The sequence below is a fragment of the Dasypus novemcinctus genome, chromosome 3, assembly GCF_030445035.2.
Source record: "Dasypus novemcinctus isolate mDasNov1 chromosome 3, mDasNov1.1.hap2, whole genome shotgun sequence".
Classification (NCBI taxonomy): domain Eukaryota; kingdom Metazoa; phylum Chordata; class Mammalia; order Cingulata; family Dasypodidae; genus Dasypus; species Dasypus novemcinctus.
In genome coordinates this window covers 15,523,635-15,543,969 of record NC_080675.1, presented here as the reverse complement: position 1 = coordinate 15,543,969, position 20,335 = coordinate 15,523,635, and the positions used below count along the sequence as shown (strand labels likewise).

At 47.5% G+C, this 20,335-nt stretch overlaps 1 protein-coding gene across 2 annotated transcripts in view; it reads right to left on the bottom strand.

Moving 5' to 3' along the window:
* Positions 1-8,112: 8,112 nt before the first annotated feature.
* The window catches only part of FBLN5 (fibulin 5), a 73,273-nt gene continuing 61,050 nt past the window's right edge, over positions 8,113-20,335 (bottom strand). For both annotated transcript variants that reach the window (XM_004475401.5, XM_058292409.2), the window contains exons 8-11: positions 20,192-20,314; positions 19,216-19,342; positions 16,276-16,471; positions 8,113-9,085 (exon numbers count right to left, since the gene is read on the bottom strand). In XM_004475401.5, coding sequence (XP_004475458.1) covers positions 8,924-9,085; positions 16,276-16,471; positions 19,216-19,342; positions 20,192-20,314 — 608 coding nt within the window. In that variant the 3' untranslated portion in view covers positions 8,113-8,923. The remainder of the gene's footprint in view (positions 9,086-16,275; positions 16,472-19,215; positions 19,343-20,191; positions 20,315-20,335) is intronic.

Genomic DNA, 20,335 nt, shown 5'->3' with positions numbered 1-20,335 from the left:
GGAGAGCACAGTTGACTTCTGATTTACAAATAAAAGACAAATCAGAGAGGGAAAAAACAAAGAACTTTTGGGGGCCAGGAAAAAGAATCTAGCACAGGGTCTGGAATATAAAAAGGGCTCAAGATGTTTGGGGAGGAAAGAAAGGAAAGCAGACAGACAAGAAGGGAGAGAGGAATAGAAACGCATGGTAAACCTCACGTGGGGTCTGCAACAATTGCCTCCACTGTCTCCCAGTGCTGTCTGCTCATGACCCTAATCAAGTTCAACCAAAGACCAGAGCCTCTGTGGGAACTTTCTCTGCTTCTCTGCATCACAGTTCTTTAGACTGAAGAGGCAGTGGTCCGTTTGCCACCAGGGCCTCTGAAGTCTTTTTGTCCTTTTCCAGTGATGCATATCTGTCTAAACTCTCATCTGAGTTGCTGCATGCTTTGGCCTCATTGTGGTTTCCGCTGTCCTTCATGGTGCCAGTTGACCTCCTGGATTCCTGTGGAAGGCCACGAAAGCAGTCTAAATTAGTGAAAGCCTTTACCACAAAAGGGAAGCTCTTTGGATTAAGCAAATAGCTTTTAGATCATTTGAGATACAAGCAGTTAAAATAGCTTAGACCTGGGAAGATCCTGAAGCTTGAGGAAAAGAGAACTAGACCAGGAATCAAGAGACCTAAAAGCCAATTTTCTACTATTTCAGCCCGATACCTGGAGCTAGTCAACCCCCTCCCCCCAACACACACACAGCCTCAAACTTACATTCCTCATTGTAAGTGAGGCGATTGACTCTCAGGTCATAATTTCTAGGTCCGTCCAGTTGTCATGTTCTATGATTCTTGAATTCTTTGGCGGTGTTACCAATAAAATTCAATTAAAACCACTCCCTGGCACATCCATAATGTACAGGAAGAGTAAAAATGTTGTTAGAAACCACATTCCCATTTCGTAGAAAATGGAGGTGAAATGGGGCGGATTTCAATTCATGATTGAAATGAAATGAAATGAAATAATGAAATGAAATGAAGTGAAACGAAACGAAACGAAATGAAATGAGATGACATGGGGAGAAGAAAAGTGCTGGAGGTGTCCTAACAGGAGAGGGGTCACGCTGGTCCTCCGGGGTCCAGGAAATGTTCATCAATCGAGTAGTGGCTCAGGCGAAGGGCTTGGACCTTTGGATGTTTCAGGTGAAGACAGGCAGGTGCTGCTGGCAGGAAAGGTACCAAACACTTCCGCACACATCATCTTATTACTCAGAACAACTGGCTGAGGTATTGTTATCCCCATTTAACAGACGGAGAAAGAGACTCAGAGAACCTCAGCAGCTTACTCCCAATCACAACCTCGTAAGTGGCAAAGTTGACAGCCAAATCCAGGTCTATTCAACTGCAATCCCAACGTTTCTTCCACCTCGCCAGGCATGGCGCTGCTCCCCTGAGTCACAGGAGCCGAAACAAAATTCTATGAAAACCTTGAGTGGAGCACAGACCACTTTTCCATCTTTTGTCATACAGATCACAGCCATGCTTTTGTACTGCAAATAATACCTTTAGAGGAAGATTCTTAGGTCAATGCCTAGAATGGAGTGAAAGCTTGAAAGAAATTTGTTGAGGAGTTGAATGAATACAGAATTCAGTGTTAAATTTTCCTACAATTACTAAAGACCTGAGGCTCAGAGAAGCCAAGTGACTTGGCCTAGGTCACACAGCAGAGAGCTGGAAAAAGAGCCAAAGGTATGTTGACTTCCAAGCCAGGGATCTTCTCATCACACCATAAATCCTCTGGCCAATAAAATGTTTCTTGTTCCTTTAGTTAAGTGCATTAAACTTCGGTGGGAAATGAATGCTAACCTTTAACCAAGAACATTTATTTACCTAATTGCATAATTAGAAAACGACTCTGCTGCTTCAGGAAACTGAAAGTGCATTCCATCAGTGGTTAATGGGATTTTCAGTTTTCATATTAGGCTATGAGTCATTTTTGTTTAATTTAGAATTCTTTCCTCATGTATTGTATGTGGTGACAATAATCACTGGGGACAGAAGCTCCTTCCCTCAATCAGAAAGCAATTGACCAATGTGGCTGATGCATGAGGAAACACTGCCTTCATGATGAGCATATTTGGCCATTTAGATCAAAGAATAGATCCTCCCCAAATGTTCCCAATTAAGAAGGCAGAGACTAGTTCATGGAGATGTTAATCAGTGCTCCAAGAACAAAGAGTTTATTTGTTCTGTAAATTGGTGATAATGAATGCTGAATCCCCTTTTGGGAAATTCATAATTGACTTTAGAAAATTACAGGCTCTGAGAAGTCCTGCAATGGAAAGGAAACCTGTTCAACTTTGTATTAAGTTTAATCAAACTTATTTATAAGGGAAATGTATATTTTTTCCCTCAGCATACCTATTACCACCTTAAGGTACAAGTTTCCTTTGAGCTTTTGAGGTAAACACTGATTAACATCTCCTTGGACTAGTTGTGCCCTGTAAAAATGCTGGCCTCCACAGCGAAGGCCCAGCTCGACTAGGTGGACAGAGCCATAAATAATCTAGCCTCCACTTCCATCCCTCCCTGCCATATGCACGCCCCAGCATCTTCTGCTCCAACCACCTTGGTCTTCTCAGAGGCTTTTCCTCCTTGTGTGCTTGAGAAAGTCTTGGCCACCCTTTAGGTCACAGCCAACCACCAGATCCACTGGGAAAATGGTATGTGGGTAGAGGTTGCTGAGATACAGGTTGATTTGAATAAAGGCTACTGTTCATAAAAACCACTCTAGGATCGTATCAGTACTGTTCAGGAGTATTTGCGGTGAAGAATTCTGTCATCTGTGAACTGGTGAAGAGTACTAGAATAAGTTTTATACAAAGAGTGAAGGGTTGTTTGTTTATTGGCCGTTGGAGACTGGACAGTGTGCTGTATTTCAAGAGTTCCCAGGTTTTCCAGCCTCTCTGCTCCAGATGACATGAAGAACACGGGCTCCGTGTCAATCCGCCAGGCGCCATGGATGGACTAGGACCGGGGGAGTGCTGGGCAGAGCAAATGCATTTCTGGGAATGAGTGGGGGTAGCCCAGTTCCTGGACAAAGAGTGCTGGGAGGAAGGAAGCCAATCCTAAAATGGAGCAAGAAGATGAGAAAAATCCCTGAGGATGAATCCTCGTGAAGAACAGCCACAAGCAAGACCCTCCCTACTCATGTAACTAGATAAAGATACTTTCATTTTTGAACAGCGCCAACAGGGGAAAGACAAGGAAAAGGAAAGCGTGGCTCAGCTCAGGAAGGGCTATTCTGGAGTTGGGGAAGAGGTTCTATATGATTGGGAGAGGGAAGAGGGGAGTTGGAAGGAGAAGAGGTAAAAAAGGCAGAAATTTGCACTTTGTGCCCGGGACCCAGCTTTGCTCTCATTGGACAGGACCTATCCCTGACCACCTCCTTCCAACTTTGGGATGAGACCAGGTGCAGGAGGCAGTGCAGAGAAGGAAAGAAGAGAGGGAGAGGAGGGGAAAGGCAAGAAGTGAGAGGAGGAAGCGGAGGGGAATGAAGGAGGCTCCCAAGCTAATGTCCTTACTCAGAAGTGACGCAGGTGATACCAAGGATTCGACCTCCTTCCTCCTCTCCTTTCCCACCACAGGTCATGGAAGAACCAGTACTGCCGTGGGGCAACACCGAGGGAGACGTGGTGAACATGAAGCAGGAGAGCAGCCTCGAGGCAACTTTGTGAGATGGAGGCATGCAGCCTGAGAACTTGAACAAGGAGGAGCAGGGACGGCTTTGCTTCAGGGTTAGCTGGAAGGAGCTACTTCCTCTCCTGCCAGGCCAGCCCCTCAGTTCACTCCAAAGACCCCACTCTTGCGGTTACCCCAGATGAGGCAACCACTCCTTTTTGGGGTGCCTGACAGTTCCAGAACTCTTGCAGTACATGTGGGAGCGCTTCACACCTATTTGTGAAAAGTCCTGGCTTTTATGATGAAAAATGATGCCACCAGTGTTCTCTTTAAATGGTACAGAGGCCCTCAGATGTTAATAAATTCCAGAGTTCCAACAGCAAAAAAGGAAAAAAAAAAAGCAGGAGACAAGGGAGTCTTCTTGCTCTCCCGCATCCCGTTTACTAACTATAGTTTGACAGAAAGTCAATTGTGATTTCAATAATACACTTAAACATGAGAAGGCAGCAGTGTTGTTGGGCCATAGGGCTTCTTCTCAGAGAGACTGGCACAGTGCCCTGTGGAAGTGCCAGGTTTGGGAGGAAAATCTCCATGGGACCTTTTTATTTTCATTTATTTATTTATTTTTAAAGACGCTTTAGATTACATAAATGCTACATAAATATCCATGGGATCATTTCAAATATGGTGCTAGACCAAAACAAAAAGTAAGACCACAGGACCACTGTAAAGGTGTTTGCAAAGACCACAGCTGGGTTTCCATGATGGCTCTTTTGGTCAAAGTTTTAAGAGCAGGGAATGGAAATTGTTCTTAAATGTAACAGCAGTGCTCTTCCTTAGGAATAAATTATGAATGGATCGTACATTAAAACTCAGAAGAACTTAAGGCACCTATTTTAAACTATACTAGTTATCTTGTGGCCCAAACCCATTTTGCAACACTGAAATGCATTCTGAGTGGTAAGTGAAAAAAGGTTAAGAATTAAACAACGGAGGAGGTTGAAACCAAAATAGTCTTTCCCAAAGTCCATCTTTGAGTGGAACCAAGCTATTCAATGGCTCTCTGGCCCAAATCTTGATAAATAAGTATCATTAATGACCTTGACATCTGCATCTATCACATAATTTACTCCTGCCTTCCTTTTACATTATTGCCCAAGAATATTCCCCAAGCTGAAAAAAGCAGTCACTGTCTGTCTCAACATATAATTCTCCTCTGTGAAAGGATACCAACAATGGCAATTTAATAACTCATTCCTAGATTTTAAAACAATTTTAAGACAATAAAATAATAAAAATTTTTTAAAAATAGCTCATTCCTGTGTTGACACCTGTTTTCTCACCCCAATGATTTATTTCACTGATGGCTGCTAAGTTCATTATTAGGAAGCATTATGTAAGTCAAAGATTCTAACCGAAGGTTGCCATCACAATAAAAACTGCTAAAGTGATAAATCTAGCCTCTATGTACTCCTTTGTCCTGAAGTCTCTTTGTTATTTAAAAAAAACCAACACACTTTGGGTTACACTCCAGGACTCTGATGATGATAGCCATCTGTTAAGTAAAGGGACTTAGTAATTTGAGAACAAAAAATATTAGCACAAGGAACAATCTATTTGTTTGTAGTTGGAGAGCACTGACCAATTCCAAAATAATGAACAGCCTTTCTAAATGTTCACTTTTTTATCTCAGACAATATACTGCATTTCACATACAGACTGTATCAAAAGGAAAGAAAATTTTCACCTAACACTGATTTTGTGCTAACTTTAAATGCATTTAATAATTCTAAACCGAGGCATCCTATTCGAAATTTTAAACATGTCCATGGATGTGCACAGAAATTTTTGCTGTATAAAATAGATGTCTTAATAATTATTAAAATCTGAAATGCTCCCTTTGTGTTGTATTCCAGTTGTGTCTCCTAGGCTGCATAAGCCCTGGAAAACACGCTCTATCTGTGGACTGTGTCTGTTTTGTTCATCTCCCTGAATTCAGCAACTGGCTCAACCAAAGTTTAGTGGGTGGGTGTTCAACACACACATACAAGACAAAGACTTTGCACAAACAGTATTTCATCTGGTGAGAGGGGAGTAAAGAATAATTGCTTCTTTGTCATTTCTCTCTTGGGTGACCCTCTTGGCTCAAGATGAACAATTTGTGCACTTTACAGTAAACACCCAGGCCACAAAAATACATTTAAACCACTGAAAATGAAGTAATCAAACCTTCTTAAATGTTTTTACCATCTGGGAAAATAACACCCAACGGCCAAGACTGTTACTTAAGAAAATTTCTATGTTACCCAAGCCTGAGGCAGGTAGGTGGATTTTGTGCCAGTTAGAAAGTGTTGTGATTGGCAAACCACTGTGAAACTCTAAAACTGCAGTTTAATGGAAATGCTGGCTGTCATCCCCAAAGTACATTTCAAGGAATCACAAGAGTTTATAATTAGAAGGAACTGAATGGACGTTTTCATCTATATTGAACCCAGAAGATTAGGTGGTCACAGAAAGACTTTTGCAGGTAACTGAGTTCTTAATCCAGCACCACCACGACCCTTCATTCTTTAGGACCAGACGGAGCTGTACAGGGAAGGGCTCATTTGACCAGCCTCTGGATAGGACAAGGGACAGTTATGGAAAGCCCTGGCATCTCACGGTCAAGACTCCATGGTGGAGCACAATGCTGATATTCAAAGAGAAGGCTTATCCTCAATCTTGTGAAAATAACATCTGACTATTCCCAAGGGGTGGGTAAAGCAAACAGCACTTTGGGTTCTGGAAGTCTCCAGAACTGTTCCCCAAATGTTTTAGGTATGCCTTATAGTACACACTTTGCCCCAAGCTGTTTTCCCCTTAATTTTTAGACTCAAGCATATTTTCAAGGAAATTGATCCCACATGCTTCTGATTCATTTACACTGAACTCATCAGAGCATGTTTGGAAAGAGCAGTCTGAGGTCCAAAAAGCCCTTTGAGCCTGATTTTATGAATCTCTCCATGCCTTTTTTCTTAGAAGCAGGAAGCCACATTTTGACATGAACAAATAAAACGCAAGCCCTAGAGAACCGAGTCTGGTTCCAAATGTGGCACCTCTGAAACCAATGGGCCCTCAAAACACTAAGACAAAGCTTCCCTGAAACTTTATTCTTGCATTGTGTTGAGCCAGGGAGTCGGTGATTGGCAGTGGACTTGGTGCAGGGCTCACAGAAGCCTTCAGCATCCCTGACTCCACACGAGGGGAGCCCCAGGCTCAAGGGTGACCTTCCCATCTTGGCTCTGAGAACAGCTGAACTGGGCCCACATGCTGGCGAGTCTGTGGGAAAGCATCGTTTCTCTTCCAGGCTCTGCAACTGGGGAGTTCTGATGCATTTGTTGTTGATGCTATTGTTAGCATCACTTGAACCTGAATGAAGAAGCACAATGAGAAATGGTCTGGAAAAATTACCACAGACAACAACAAGGCTAGGTGTGTGGTGTGGATGTGAGAAATGTTCTCCGGCTGAGGCAGGCAGGCTCCAGCTGCTTGTATGATGCAGAGAGCTGAACATGCTATTCTCCGACACGGAGAAACCTGGTCTTAAGTTTCTATGAAACCCCTACTAACCCTAGGAGTCCAAGGCACAGGGCCTGGCACATAGTGGGTCTTTAATAAATCTATCTCCAAGGAGAATAAGAGCTTCTACAGATCTATTTTGGAGACTCAACCTCGGCCTTCAAGTGGCGCCCACCAGTGCACTCTCTCCTTCTGAAAGTCATGGGTAATTCCTGGGATGGGCCATTGGGCAGCTACCTTCACCTGTTCCCCAATCTTTGACTTACACTGTTGGGTCTCTTGGCCCCTGCCCGGGGTTCCAAGACTTGAAGGAAATCTAAAGTGCTTGACCAGAAAAAGAATGATTAGCCCAAGAATTAACTGAGAAGATGTCAAGGCCAAGGTGGCCAGAGCTTGGGCCACATATGTGCCCCTCTCTTTATAGGGTCTATAACAATGGGTTCTCAACTCTAGCTGTTCATCAGAGATTTAAAAACTGCCAAGTCCCAGGTTCTACTTCAAACCAACTAAACCAGAATCTCTGCAAGCTGAGTCTCTGGGAATCAGTTTCTTTCTGAAAAGCTCCAGTTTTCAGAGAGGATTGGGGACCACTGGTTTAAAGTAACATGAGTATTTTCCTGTTCTGGAAGACTCCCTAGAGATAATCCATGCAATAGAGGGATTGCTAGTTGTTTTGTAATGGAATGAAACAGAATTCGGGGTAGATGCTTCCCCCAAACTTCTCCACCACTCCCTCCCTTCCTGCTCTGCCCCCTGTATCTCCCCTTCCTCATCAGTTTGCCCGAGTGATTCAGCTCTCCGGAGAGCTTTCCAACCACCACACGATAACCAGGTTTAAGTAGATCCAGAGTCAACCCCAAGTCCTGAATCATCTACAACGTCAAAATGAACCAAACACGAGATCTCTTCAAATATTTAATCAGTTTGGAGCTCTGCCTTCCAACCCAATTGGGTAAAAATTCCAAAGAAAGCATGAGAATGGGGTCCTCAAAGAAAACATTGGGCTAAAATGGAGAAGGAACTGGTTTTAGAAAGACAGAACCTAACATGTGTCTGAAGGCCTTTTGAAGGAATTCTACCACTTATTAAAAAAAAAACAAAACTCAAAACGAACAAGAAAGGATTAAACAGTAATACTCATTTAAAGGCAACTAAAACTTCTTTTATGGCTGAAAATACCAGACATGGTTTTGCAATAGACTCTTTAAAAACCCTTAGATCCTGCTGTGGTTTGTTTCCATAGGCTTTTCAGGACATGCAAGAAGCAAACTAGCTACACCCCGCATTCCCCCACAAGCAATTTGGGCCTTTACACAGCAGCCACACAGCTGGAGATGGAAAGGAGGAAGAGTGGAAGAGGGGAGAAGAAGCTGTTCACAGTCTCTGAACATAGACTCAGACCCCAGCAAAGCCACACCATCTTCTCTGAAAGATCTGAAAAGAAACTGAAGGCCTTGAAAAACCACCAACGACGGCGCAGCAGAGGGCCAACGACACGCCTTTGCCGTGACTGCCTCGCGGGAACCGGGACAGCGTGTCCTTCAGCATGGCAGGTCTGCGATATCGCGGAGGGGGTCAGGACGTGGGGGCTGACCCTCAGGGAGTGCTCAGCAGGAAAGGCATCATGTCTGTCTGGCTCTCAGTCCCTCTCTCCTTTCTCTCCTTCTCCTGTCCCTTGGTGCTGCGAGAGGGGGCAGCGGCTCCTGCTTGGGCTCAGAACGGGAACTGCGACACGTATATCCGCAGTCGGATCACGGAGCTGCCTCTGAAGTTGATGACGGTGTTCACAGTGATCATTTCCAAGTCCAGCTGGAGCTCCCGGGGCCCTTTGATGGGGCGTGTCATCACCAGGGTGGCGCTGATGGGGCCTGTTTGCTGTGGACAGAGCCGGGGACAGCTAGTTAGACGAGGCCAGCCTGAAGGCGGGGCGACGGGCTCGACCCCCGAAGCTGCGGAGCAACAGCAGAGAGGGCTGAGGAGACTGGTGATGTTGGGGCGCGCGGCCCCTGGCGGCCACCAGAGCCGCAGCCCTGCGTGGTCTGGCCGCGGCCCACCTCTGCAGCCTCCACTGGGGCCCTCACCCTCGCCCACGTCGGTACGTCTGGCACTGTTCTGGGTCTCAATCGTGCCAAGCTCCTCCCCTGGCTTTGCCCACGTGCCACCTGACTCTTTCCTGCTCACCCTACAGTTCTCACCTGCAAGGCCACCTTGGAGGAGGAGCCTTCCCAGATTCTCCAGTCTAAGTCAGGTGCTCTGGGACCCTCTGCCATCACACCCTCTACTTGGCATAGGATGGGAAGCATATGTCATCATGTGTAATTGTCCACACTAGATACTTGGTCCCTGTCGCATGCCTTGGTCCCCATAGATCACGAGCTCTCTTAGAGCAGGGATCTGGGCCAGATTTCTCACCAGTGAATCCCCCAGAACCCAGCATGGTGCCTGGCACACAGTGGTATTCAGTAGATAACCTGAATGAACAACTGAACAAACACATGGTGTGACTTAGGACTGTCACTGGACCTCTTTGGGCCTTAGTTTCCTCATTTCTAAAATGAGCATTGGGACTAGATTGGTAATTCCCAAATAAATGGCATCAAAAGTACTTAGGATGTTTAAACAACAACAACAACAACAAAAACTAACAATCCCAGGGGTCCATGCCAAGACTTTCTCGTTTAGAATGTTTCCAGGTGATGCCTGGGGAAGGTATATTTGTTTAAGTGCTACCAGGGGGGTTGGTGGTGGAGCCCCTGTTTAGAACCGTCTTGACACTTCTTGGTCATTGCAGCTTCACCATTCTGTGACTTTTTCACTGTGGTCCTACTAGTTTCACGTGAATTTTTCTCCTCAACTGAGCCTTTATCTAAAGCTTCTGGGGAGATGTGGAGAAAGGACTGGCATCTACTGAGCATCCACTATGCACGGGGCACTCTTCTAGTCACTTTTTTTTAAGGAGGTACCAGAGATTGAATCCGGGACCTTGTACCTGTGAAGCAGGTGTTCAACCACTGAGCTACACCTGCTCCCCAACTTCTAGCCACTTTTAAGTATATCTATTTAACCCTCATTAAAATCCTTCAAGGGACAGAATGTAGGGTAGAGGCTACTAGGAGCTGCTTAATGTGTCCAGAGTTGCTGTCTTGAACGATGAAACGTTTTGGTAGTGGACAGCAGTGGTGGTAGCACAAAATAGTAAATGTAATTAACGCCACTGAAGTGCACACTTCAAGAAGGCTACAATGGCCCTGGCCCCCTAATGATGCAGGTGAGGCCAGTAGCTCCAGCTGGTCCTGGGGCTCACTCGGGTCCAGGTGGAGTTTCCTGGTTGTGCCATCAGGATAGTGACCTGCCCCCTCTGACATTAGAGAGAATCAAGAGAATCAAGGCCTGTGTTCTTTATGTCTTGAAACTCTATGGTGACCCAAAAAAGCTCTCAGTAAATTCACATTTTACGAAAGACCTGGGCTGGGATGACTTGGCCCAGTGGAGAATATCGTGGCTGTGGAGGATGAATTGGAGTCTGAAATTCCTGATAGCAGAAAAAATTTAAAAAATTATAAAGTTAACCTGTCCACAAGAATTTACAGATGACACTGCAGCTAAAAAAGGATGTATATGAATAAAATATCAGTCCATCTTTCTTCACTGAGAGATGACTCAGATGATACTGATGAGTGTTGGAGTATTTTGCTGGATTTCTATTCAAAATGTCTAAGTGATTTGCCCTTTGCAAGTAAACCTTTAAATCTACCCCCGCATCTGCCAAAAAATAAAAAACACAAAAACTTAAAGCCTGGCTACTCCAAGAGTGGTCCATGCACCAGCGTCATGGGGGAACTTGCTGGAAAGGCAGAATCTCAGGCCCCACCTTAACACAACCCCTAGGTGACTGGCCTGCACATTAAAGGTTGAGTAGAGCTGCCCTAAAGCACAGGACCCTTGCCTAAGGGCGTCCTGAAGATATGTCTCATATTTCTCCCTTTTTATAAACAAGCAAACTGAGCCCTAGTGAAGCACAACCATTGCTTAGGGTCACCCGGCTGACCCCAAATCCCACCCTTCTGTCCTGCACAATTATTGGAAGAGATTGCTGTGAGTTTTACTATGCTCTAGCACTGTCCTAAGTGATAGTGCTCCAAGGTCAGTGCAATTGTAAGACACTGGGCACCGGGAGAGGAAATAGCGAGAAAGAATAGGAACGGGCTGGGCAGTAAGCTGCAGAGCCCAGCACTGTGACCAGAAGCTCTGTGAAATCAAGGAGTTGGCTTAAGGCCACAACACATGTTTTCTCTGTCTCCATAAAGGGAGGGTTCCCCATAAAGTTCTGAACATCCCTAAAACCTGCCCCAGGTATAACGAGGGCGGGGCCGGCAGCCAGGTGCCAGCCAGGTGGCTTGGGCCTCCCCTGTCTGCCAGCAATCTGATAGCCACGCAATTTCCTCTTGGCGTTGACTCCCTGTTCCCGTCAGCATCCGCGTAACTGACACCTCCTCCAGCTAAGGATGGCTTAGACTTCCTTGTCAGCTCCACGAAACCTGCAGTGCCCTGGGCCAGAACAACAGAGCATCCATCTCCACAGGGAAATGCCCAAGGCATTTACATAAACAAAGCTCTCTCCAGTTTTCACTGTTTGCAGGTACAAAGGCCAAAGGTTGAAGGCTCTGAGCTGTGCAGCGCCCTCAGGAGGGAGATCCACCCAGCCCAAGGTTTGGGAGGAGGAATGGAGCGCCTGGAAATTCCCAAATTGTTCCTTTGGGCTTTCCTAGGGAAATGTCTCCAGCGTGTAGGTGAGTCCCAGATTCTCCCACTGGGAAGTAACCTTGGATATCAGCAAGTCCAATGTCCACCAGGGTCAGATGGGTCTGCAGCACCCACAGAAAGGCCTGCCCATAAGCACATCGGTGGGGCTCAAGTGCCCGCCAGGAGAGCTGAGAGCAGCCACCTCCCCACTTCCCACTTGGCTTTTAGGCAGAAGGGCATTAGTGAAATAGATCCCCAGAACCCTGGTCACTGGTGACCTTGGATAGCTCTTCTGCAAAATGATGATGATGAGGCATTTAACTACGACGTTTTAAATATTATCTTGCTTAATCTTTGTAATCCTAGAGTGTAAATAGATTAAGCATACTGCGTAAGGTCACAAAACTAGTACGCGTTACCAGAGCATCCCATTCCAAAATCTAACCAGTATGCTGCAGGTTAAGTTCTTGGTACCTTCGATTTCCTTTCCATCCCATAGCACTTTATCTGCCTTGGATCCATCACTCTTTGTTATAGGGTCTGCTTTAAGTTGTCAGTCCCCTTGCCACTACAGTGTGAGTTCCTCAAGGGCAGAGCCACATCCTGTTTTGTTTCTGACTACTCAGTGCCTAACTCAAAGCCACATGTATGGAGGATGTGAATAAATGTTAGTGACAGAGGGAGGGAGGGAGTGAACGAGTGAAAGACTGAAGGCCGGTGGGGGCAGACCGCAGCGGGAGGAAGTTGTTAATAGCCCACCAGACATATGGCTTCCAAGCACACTCGGGTTTGCTGACTCAACTCACGGGGTGGGTGGCGTTGTCTGACAGCAGCAAACAGCCAGTCGTAGCAAGTCAGCTTCCCTTGGCCCTGCCACCTGATCCACATGTGTCATGAGCAAACGTAATTTGGCACAATCTGAACCCCATGACCAAACTCCTCCTTCTTGCCCTAATTGTGTCCCCAAGCCACTTGGCAAAAGCCAGTACAAGTCCTCTGCCTCAGCACTCAACATTGTCTACCAGGGGTTTGGGAAGGAGCCGTGTGTGCGTGCACGCCAATACGTGCATTCACGTACATTAAGTGTGCGTGTATGTGTGTGTTTGTGTGCATTTCACTTACTCGCTGAGCAATAAAATCACCGAATCTCAGGGGGAAACAGTCTGAAGGCCATCCTGCCCAAGCTCCCACATGACGCCCCCGTTCCCTGGAAGGCGTGCCCACCTCCACCCGGGTCCAGGAGCTCACATCTCCTAGCAAGAGCAGCAGGCAGCAGCAATGGTATCTACATAATGAAAACTCAGGTTCATTAAGTGTGTCCTATGTGCTATGCTACCGATGTTAAAGTAGACTTTTCCCGTTGTCTCCATTTCTGCTGCAATCCCGAAGCTAGGAGAGTAGGTGAAATTACTCCTAAGCACGTTCTAAAGAGGAGTGTAGGAGTACAGATTTTGGTGCCAGACTACCCGGTACGAATCCTAGTCTAGTGTTTAAGAGTTGTGAAACCCAGGACAAATTATTAAGCTCTCTGTGCCTAATGTTCTCATCTGTAAAATGGGGACAATAAAACAGGTTCCACATCACAGGATTGTTGTGAATATTAACGGATACGTGGCTAGCACTCAGAACAGAGCTGAGCACTGCATAAGGCTGGCTCTGCTATTGTTTTGGTGAGCTGCCCTTAGACAGGGCTTGCCAAGCCTCAATCAGCTCTGTGTCCCTCACTCCAGCACCACCTCCACCATATATCCATGTATCCATTTTAGTAAACACACTTGCCATTCCCCACCTGAAGCAAAGAGGATTTCAAGAGCATGTGTCCCCTGAAGTTTCAGGGTTCTCTCCTGGAGAAATCTAGAGGTGAGCGCCTCGGAGCTGCCCCCACACCACGGTGAAAAAGGGGGCTGCTGGGGTGCTGTCAGCGCCACCCAAGTTTAGCAGGGCAAAACTTCTGAGGGTTTTCTGTGAATGCCACAACTGGGTGTTGATGTCCTGAAAGGCCTTGTGCAAGGTCTGGCAGCCAAGGTGAGAAGGCTCCCACAACAAAAGTCAGCATGGGAGACAGCCGCAGAAAGAGGGGCGAGAAGTTTGGAGCGGCAACTGGTCAGCCAGAGGTCATGTCGCTCACTCCAGGGAATGGTCAGCAGGAAGTCCCCAGAGCACTCTCCAAAGAGGGCACAAGAGCTGCCCGAGGAAGCAGGAGCATCTGCCCTAAGAGGGGGCAATGGCAGCAATCAAGGAAGACCCGGACACCCTGAGCCCACCCCTCCTACCACCAGCACCCTGGCCCATCCCTGGAGGAGCAGAGGCAGCCCTGAGGGCATGAAAGGAGCAGAAGAGAAGGTAGCAAAGAGGAAACACTGAGGGAGAAGGTGAGAGGTTGAATTACCATTTGTACTAGTGCAGATTTGACAGGAGAGAATGAGAGAATTCAGTCATCACTTAAAGTGCCTGGGAACCCCATGGGACGGAGCTGAGATGACAGCTCGGTGAGTGGAAGAGCAGGGTTGAAGGCAGTGGGGTAAGAAAAAGGAAGTGAGTGAGTGGTTTCACCCGCACCCAATCCAGCTCATGTGATAAAAACAGTCCTTCTCAGTTCCAGGCGCTGCATTAAGTAGATGATCTGGTTTAATCCTAAAGTAAATACTATTATTGTGCCCTCTTTCCAGATGAGGAAATTGGGGTGCAGAGGAGTTAGGTAACATGGCTGAGAGCACACAGTGGGTACGATGTTGAACAGGTCAGCCTGGCTCCAGAGCCCACCTCCTGAACACCTGGCGAGCAGGGAGTGTGCTACAGCTCTGGACGGCTTGGATCTTGTCCAGCAGACACGGCTCCATCTTCCCACCACTGTGCCCTGTGGCTTCACAGGGTCCCACACACCCGGGCTATTGGCGCTTCCCAAGTGCAGCCCCCGAGATGCTTCAGGCCAGAAGCCACCTCCCCTCCCCCATCCCTGCCCTGCCCTGGGTCTTCCCATCTCACCTAAGTTCCCTCAGCCATTCTCATAGCATGCCAAGGCTGCTAAGCATCCCAACACCCTCCTCTGAGTAAATACCAAAGCACCAGAGCCTGTCTCAGAGTTCTCAGTGCACTAGAGGATGCTTCCAGTACGGGGCTCCCTCTGCTGCTGCTCCGCCTGAAGGACCATCCTCTTCCTCCACCATCACTAGGTACCTCTCGCAGGTCAGCCACCACGGGGAAAGTTTGGGTCTACGTGGGTCTGAATGTCTGGTGTTCTGGTGAGTGAAAGCTTGGCTTTTGCAGGTCTTCTGGGAAGGATGGGGATGGGGCCTGAGATGTGGTATTAGTGATGGCATTTCAACTCTCTGAGAAGGACATCTTTGTACTCTGTGATTGGGACACTTGATGGAAACAGAGATGGACCCGATACACTGGAGACCACCATGTCTGCGAGATAAGAGAGAGGCCAGACTGGAGAATGCCAGGGACCTGGGCTGACGCTCTTGAGGGCAGAAGGCCACATAAGCTTCACAGATGTGTATCCCTCCTGGCCATCACTGAAACCTGGAAATACTGCTCTAAGCCAGGGGTCTCTAAAGAGGTGTAATCATCCCAGGAGGTAAGGAGATGAAGTTCAATAATATAAATTACACAGCATGACATGTATGCAATTTTAAAATAAGCAAACATATTTTAGGATGTGTGTTCTAAAATTTTTTTACTGATATGGATAAGTTGGTGCTATACAACAGAACTTTCTGCAATGATGGAAATATTTTATACCTGAGTTATCCTACGCAATAGCCACAGGTAGCCTCTGAACAATTGAAATGTGGCTAGTGTGACTGAGGAACTGAATTTTCAGTTTAATTTCATTTTAATTAGTTTAAATTTAAATGTACATAGCTGCACATGGCTAATGGTTATCACTTGGACAGCATAGGTAGAGACCACTTCTGTGTGGGATTAGGGGGGCTGTGCCCTGCTCAGCCTCAGTTTCTCAAAGAGCACAGTAGATACTTAATAATTATTTGTCAAATGGGTGGGTGGATAAATGGATATGTGAGTGACTCTCCACTGAATTTTAGGAGGGAAGAGAACTACGATTGCATCTTGGTTGAACTTTCCATTTTACAGGCGAGGATCCTGAGGCTCACAGAGGAGAAGCATCCTTCACGAGGCCATACGAAAAGTGATGGGGACGGGAACCTTGAACCCAGACTCCCACGCGCTCTGCTCTTCTGCCTCCACACTGGTCTCTCCTAGCTGCAGCTTTGCCTGCTACGCAGCCCGTTCCTGAACTAGATGACACAAGGCCATGGCTCAAGATGTGACCGTTGCTCACTGCTCACTCTTACCCGCATATAGAATTCTCTGCCCTCGTTCCCAGACTTGATCTGGAAAATGTAATAGGCCCCAGGGTAGCGGGTCGTTGCTTGCATTTGGAAGATGTCAGCAGGAACAGAGCGTCCTGACACCACGTCCATGTCCCGGTACAAGATGGTGAAGGGCTGGTCTCTGCAGCCAGGATTCTCGGCGGGACACATACAGCGGCTGTTGGGAAGGGAAATCATGTGACAATTCAGAAAATCCTTTCCAGGTGCTGGTTGTACCTACCTCCTTGCTTTAAAAACTGAAGGTAAGGCCACCCCATTTTTACCACCCAAGTGTTTTAACTGTGGAACCTCTCAGCTCTCGGCACTCGTCTAAACCTCTCCAGCACGGAGGGGAGCTCTCTGTTCCCTAGGCAATGGTCTATTCTGGTTTAATCGGGCATTCTGGCTGTTAAAGTAAAAAACTGTAGATCTCTGGTTTTCACGACACTGGACCATTCACTAATGCACTTTGAGTTTGTCATGTATTTAATTAAACGTGCCACTGGCTGCATATCCCATCTCTTCCCCAGCTGTCATTTTTTACTACTCATTAATACATTTTAAATGAGAAGTTACACTGGGTTGACACGTCTTGGGGGTCCCTTCACGTTTTCTATCGCACTTAGCCCAGGCCATGTAGACCAGAGACTGATCTTTTCATTTGACAAATAAGAGCTCAGAACTCCTCCTGTGAAGACAGGACATTAGAAACATTGAAACTGCAACAATAAATAGAAGCCCAACCTCAAATAGTTCACCTTCTAGCAGAAAAAGAATCATCGGCACAAATATCTCTAAAATAAAGGAGGTAACGTGAAACTCTCATAACGGAATTGTCATAATATAAAATCGCTGGTTTTTATTAAAAAGGAAGGCCGGTATAGACACCCTTTGATTCACTCCTAACCTCCCACCCCATCCCTCACCTCATGCCCAGACTCCCCCCAGGGGTCGGAGGTCACAATAGGGTAAGTGCCTGGGCAGCCAGAGCAGAGCGTGAGCCCTGACACGTCTCGGTCCCCCTCCCCTGACACCCAATCTATCCACGTGGCCTGTTGGCTCTACTTTCAAAATATATTCCAAATCCAACTGTTCACCCCTCCATTTGTCAGGCCACTGTCATCCGGGCCATCATCCTCTCTCGCCTGGACCTCTGGCATTGCCTCCTAATGGGTCTCTCTACAGGGCAGCCAGAATGCCCTCTGCCAAGTGGAAACCAGACCATGTCTGTCCCCTGCTTAAGACTCTTCAGGCACTACCCACTGCAACTCAGATAAAAACCAAACACCCACATTGGCCTCCGTGGAGCCTGACCTCTGTCAGTTTCTCTAAGCTCCAGGCTGCAGCAACTTGGGCTTCTTCCACTCCCCAAAGGCATCATGATCACACCTGCCTTGTGGTTTTTCCACATACTGTTCCCTCTGCTCTTCCACTCACTGGTTAGATGATACCAGGTCACCTTCCCATTACAGCCCAAACATCATTCCTCACTGGGGCCTTTTGACTCTCCAGGCTACATCAGGCCCCACCTACCCTTTCTTCTTAGCAGTTTCCATACTTACTGCTCAGAGCACCTACCACAATCTGTATTTATTCATTTAGGTGACAATTTGTTTTATGTCTTTCTCCTCTACTAGACTCCAAGCCCCAGAAGAGTAAAAATCCAAAGGTGGCTGGCATGTAACAGGAGCTCAGCTAATACGTAATAAATGAATGAATAAAAGGAATTTTAAAGTTTCGTTTTTTTTTTTTAAGGCCCTATAAAATGTCCCTTTACCACAATAACCAGGTCAAAATATTCCCGGTGCCAAAATGGCCGCATTAAAATGTCACGTGTCACATAGAAAATGATTGTTTCCTAAAAGAAGTCTGGAGGAGGGAGTGATCACTTCCAGCTGAAGACGGTCACAAACAGCTTGGCGAGGTGGCATCTGAGTGGAGATCTGAAAGATGGGGCGGATCTAGCTCTGGGAGATGGACTGAATGCCTTCCATATGGCAGGAAGTGCATGCACAAAGGCAGGAAGGCTGGCTCGTAGGGGCGTGGTAGAGATGAGGGCAAGGCCTGGGCAGGCTGATGGGTGGACAGGACACCCAGGTGGCATAGAGAGACGGATCAGACTGGAACGCAGGGCAGCAGGCTGTACCAAGCTCCAGCTCAGGGACTTTACTCGTATGTGCTCTGACTTGAACTGGGTCACTGCCCCGACCACAGACAGGGTGGAACTTGAGAGAAGCAGGCGTGGAAGCTGGCGAGAATGGCCCGGAGCCCTGCCCGGCCAGAAGGCAGAAATCAGGGATCGTGTTCTAACGCAGCCTAGCTCTCAGGAACAAGCGCAGGCCTCTTTGAAGGACCTCTGGTCCCTGCTTTGTGCCCTCTCCGTTGCCAAGTTTTGACCAGAGCGATGGCCACACTGGTACGCCATGAATTCCGCCCTTAGGTGATGCATTCCTAGAGGGGAGGGCGCGGGTGAGTGCCCCACCCAGCCCCAGTAGCTCCAGCACCCAGAGCCAGGCCTTGCTCAGGGGCAGTGAACGTGTGACTGTTCAAAAGGCAGAAAATGCCTCTGTGTATGCGATGCATGTGTTGTGTGCATGCAAGTGAGTGTATGTGCGAGAATGTGTGTATATGTGAGTATGTATGGGTGAAAACATACACATGTGAGTGCGTGTGTGAGTGTGAGTGTGGTTGGAGGAGGAGAAAGAAGCAAAGGAGGGGAGGGAGTCACCTTTGTTCATGTGAAGGAAAGATGAAGGGGCCACAGAAATTCGTTCTGTTGCAAAGCCATGCTCCGAGGAGTGCGGAGGCCCAGAGGGAAGAAAGCCAGGCCTCATTCCCTGGCCGGTGCGCTCCCCTTTACACACGGCCAGCCTCCCGAACCCGGCCCCTCTTTCCATTTCCCAAGGGAAAGCCTTGACGTACTTATCACTGATCCGCAGATAAGGCTCCTCACAGCGGATGGGGTCAATGCATTTGAAGCCCCCCTGCAAATTGTAGCAAGTCTGCTGTAGGTTGCACGTGTGGTTGCGGTGCTCACATTCGTTGATATCTGAAACACAGGGCAGAGAGAAGCAGCACTTGCAAGACGTCAGCCCTGGGTCAAGTGTGTACGTGCGTGTGAGCGTGGAGCGGTGGGTGGTGCCTGGCTCTTACTACAGAGCTGTGCTTGCGGTCCACACTGTGGCTAGTGTGAAGTGAGTACAAAATACACAGTGGATTCTGATGCCTTAGTAGGGAAAAAATAATGTAAAATATCTCATCATGAATTTTTATGTTGACCACATGTTGAAGTTATATTGCATTTAATATTACTGAAATTAATTTTACCTGCTTTTTACTTTTTAATGTGGCTGCTAGAGAATTTAAAGTTGCATATGTGGCTCACTATACTTCTATTGCACAACACTGCTATGGAGAATTCTTGCTTGATATTGGGGTACAGAGGGACACAGCAGTCAGACGTGCAAGGCCTCCCCTGAGAGCACCTCTAGGAAGTCAGCAGAAAACAGGTGACCAGGCCTCCCTCCAGGGACCATAAAAAAGGCAGGGCCCTGGTCTGAGTGAGCAGGGCCAGGCCATGAGGAGTGCTGGGTGAGTTTGGCTCAGCCCTCAGAGGTACCTTAGAGCACTCTTGGAGGGTGCCACCTGCAGCTGGAGATCTCACTACTGAAGTGTGAGCAGCCCGTGTGCTTTCTGGGCCAAAGGATGGGTCCCAGGGCAGGAAGGCACAAGCCCAGGCATCCTACCCAGAGCCTGCCACTCTGAGCCACCAGCACCCAGCTGCACCCTCACCCCTTCCTCAAGCCACACAGGATTCCCCAGATGAGGACGTCCAGGTGACGTGCGGAGCCAGCCCCATCTCACACCTTCCCTGCCAAGCCCCTCTGGACAGCCTTACCCTGGCAGCTCCGGTTGTCATCCAGCAGGATGTACCCAGGAGGGCAGGAGCAGAAGTAGGTGCCCGGCTGGTTCACACACTCGTGCTGGCAGAGGAACTCGGAAAAGCTGCACTCGTCCATGTCTGGGGGCGACAAGATACACC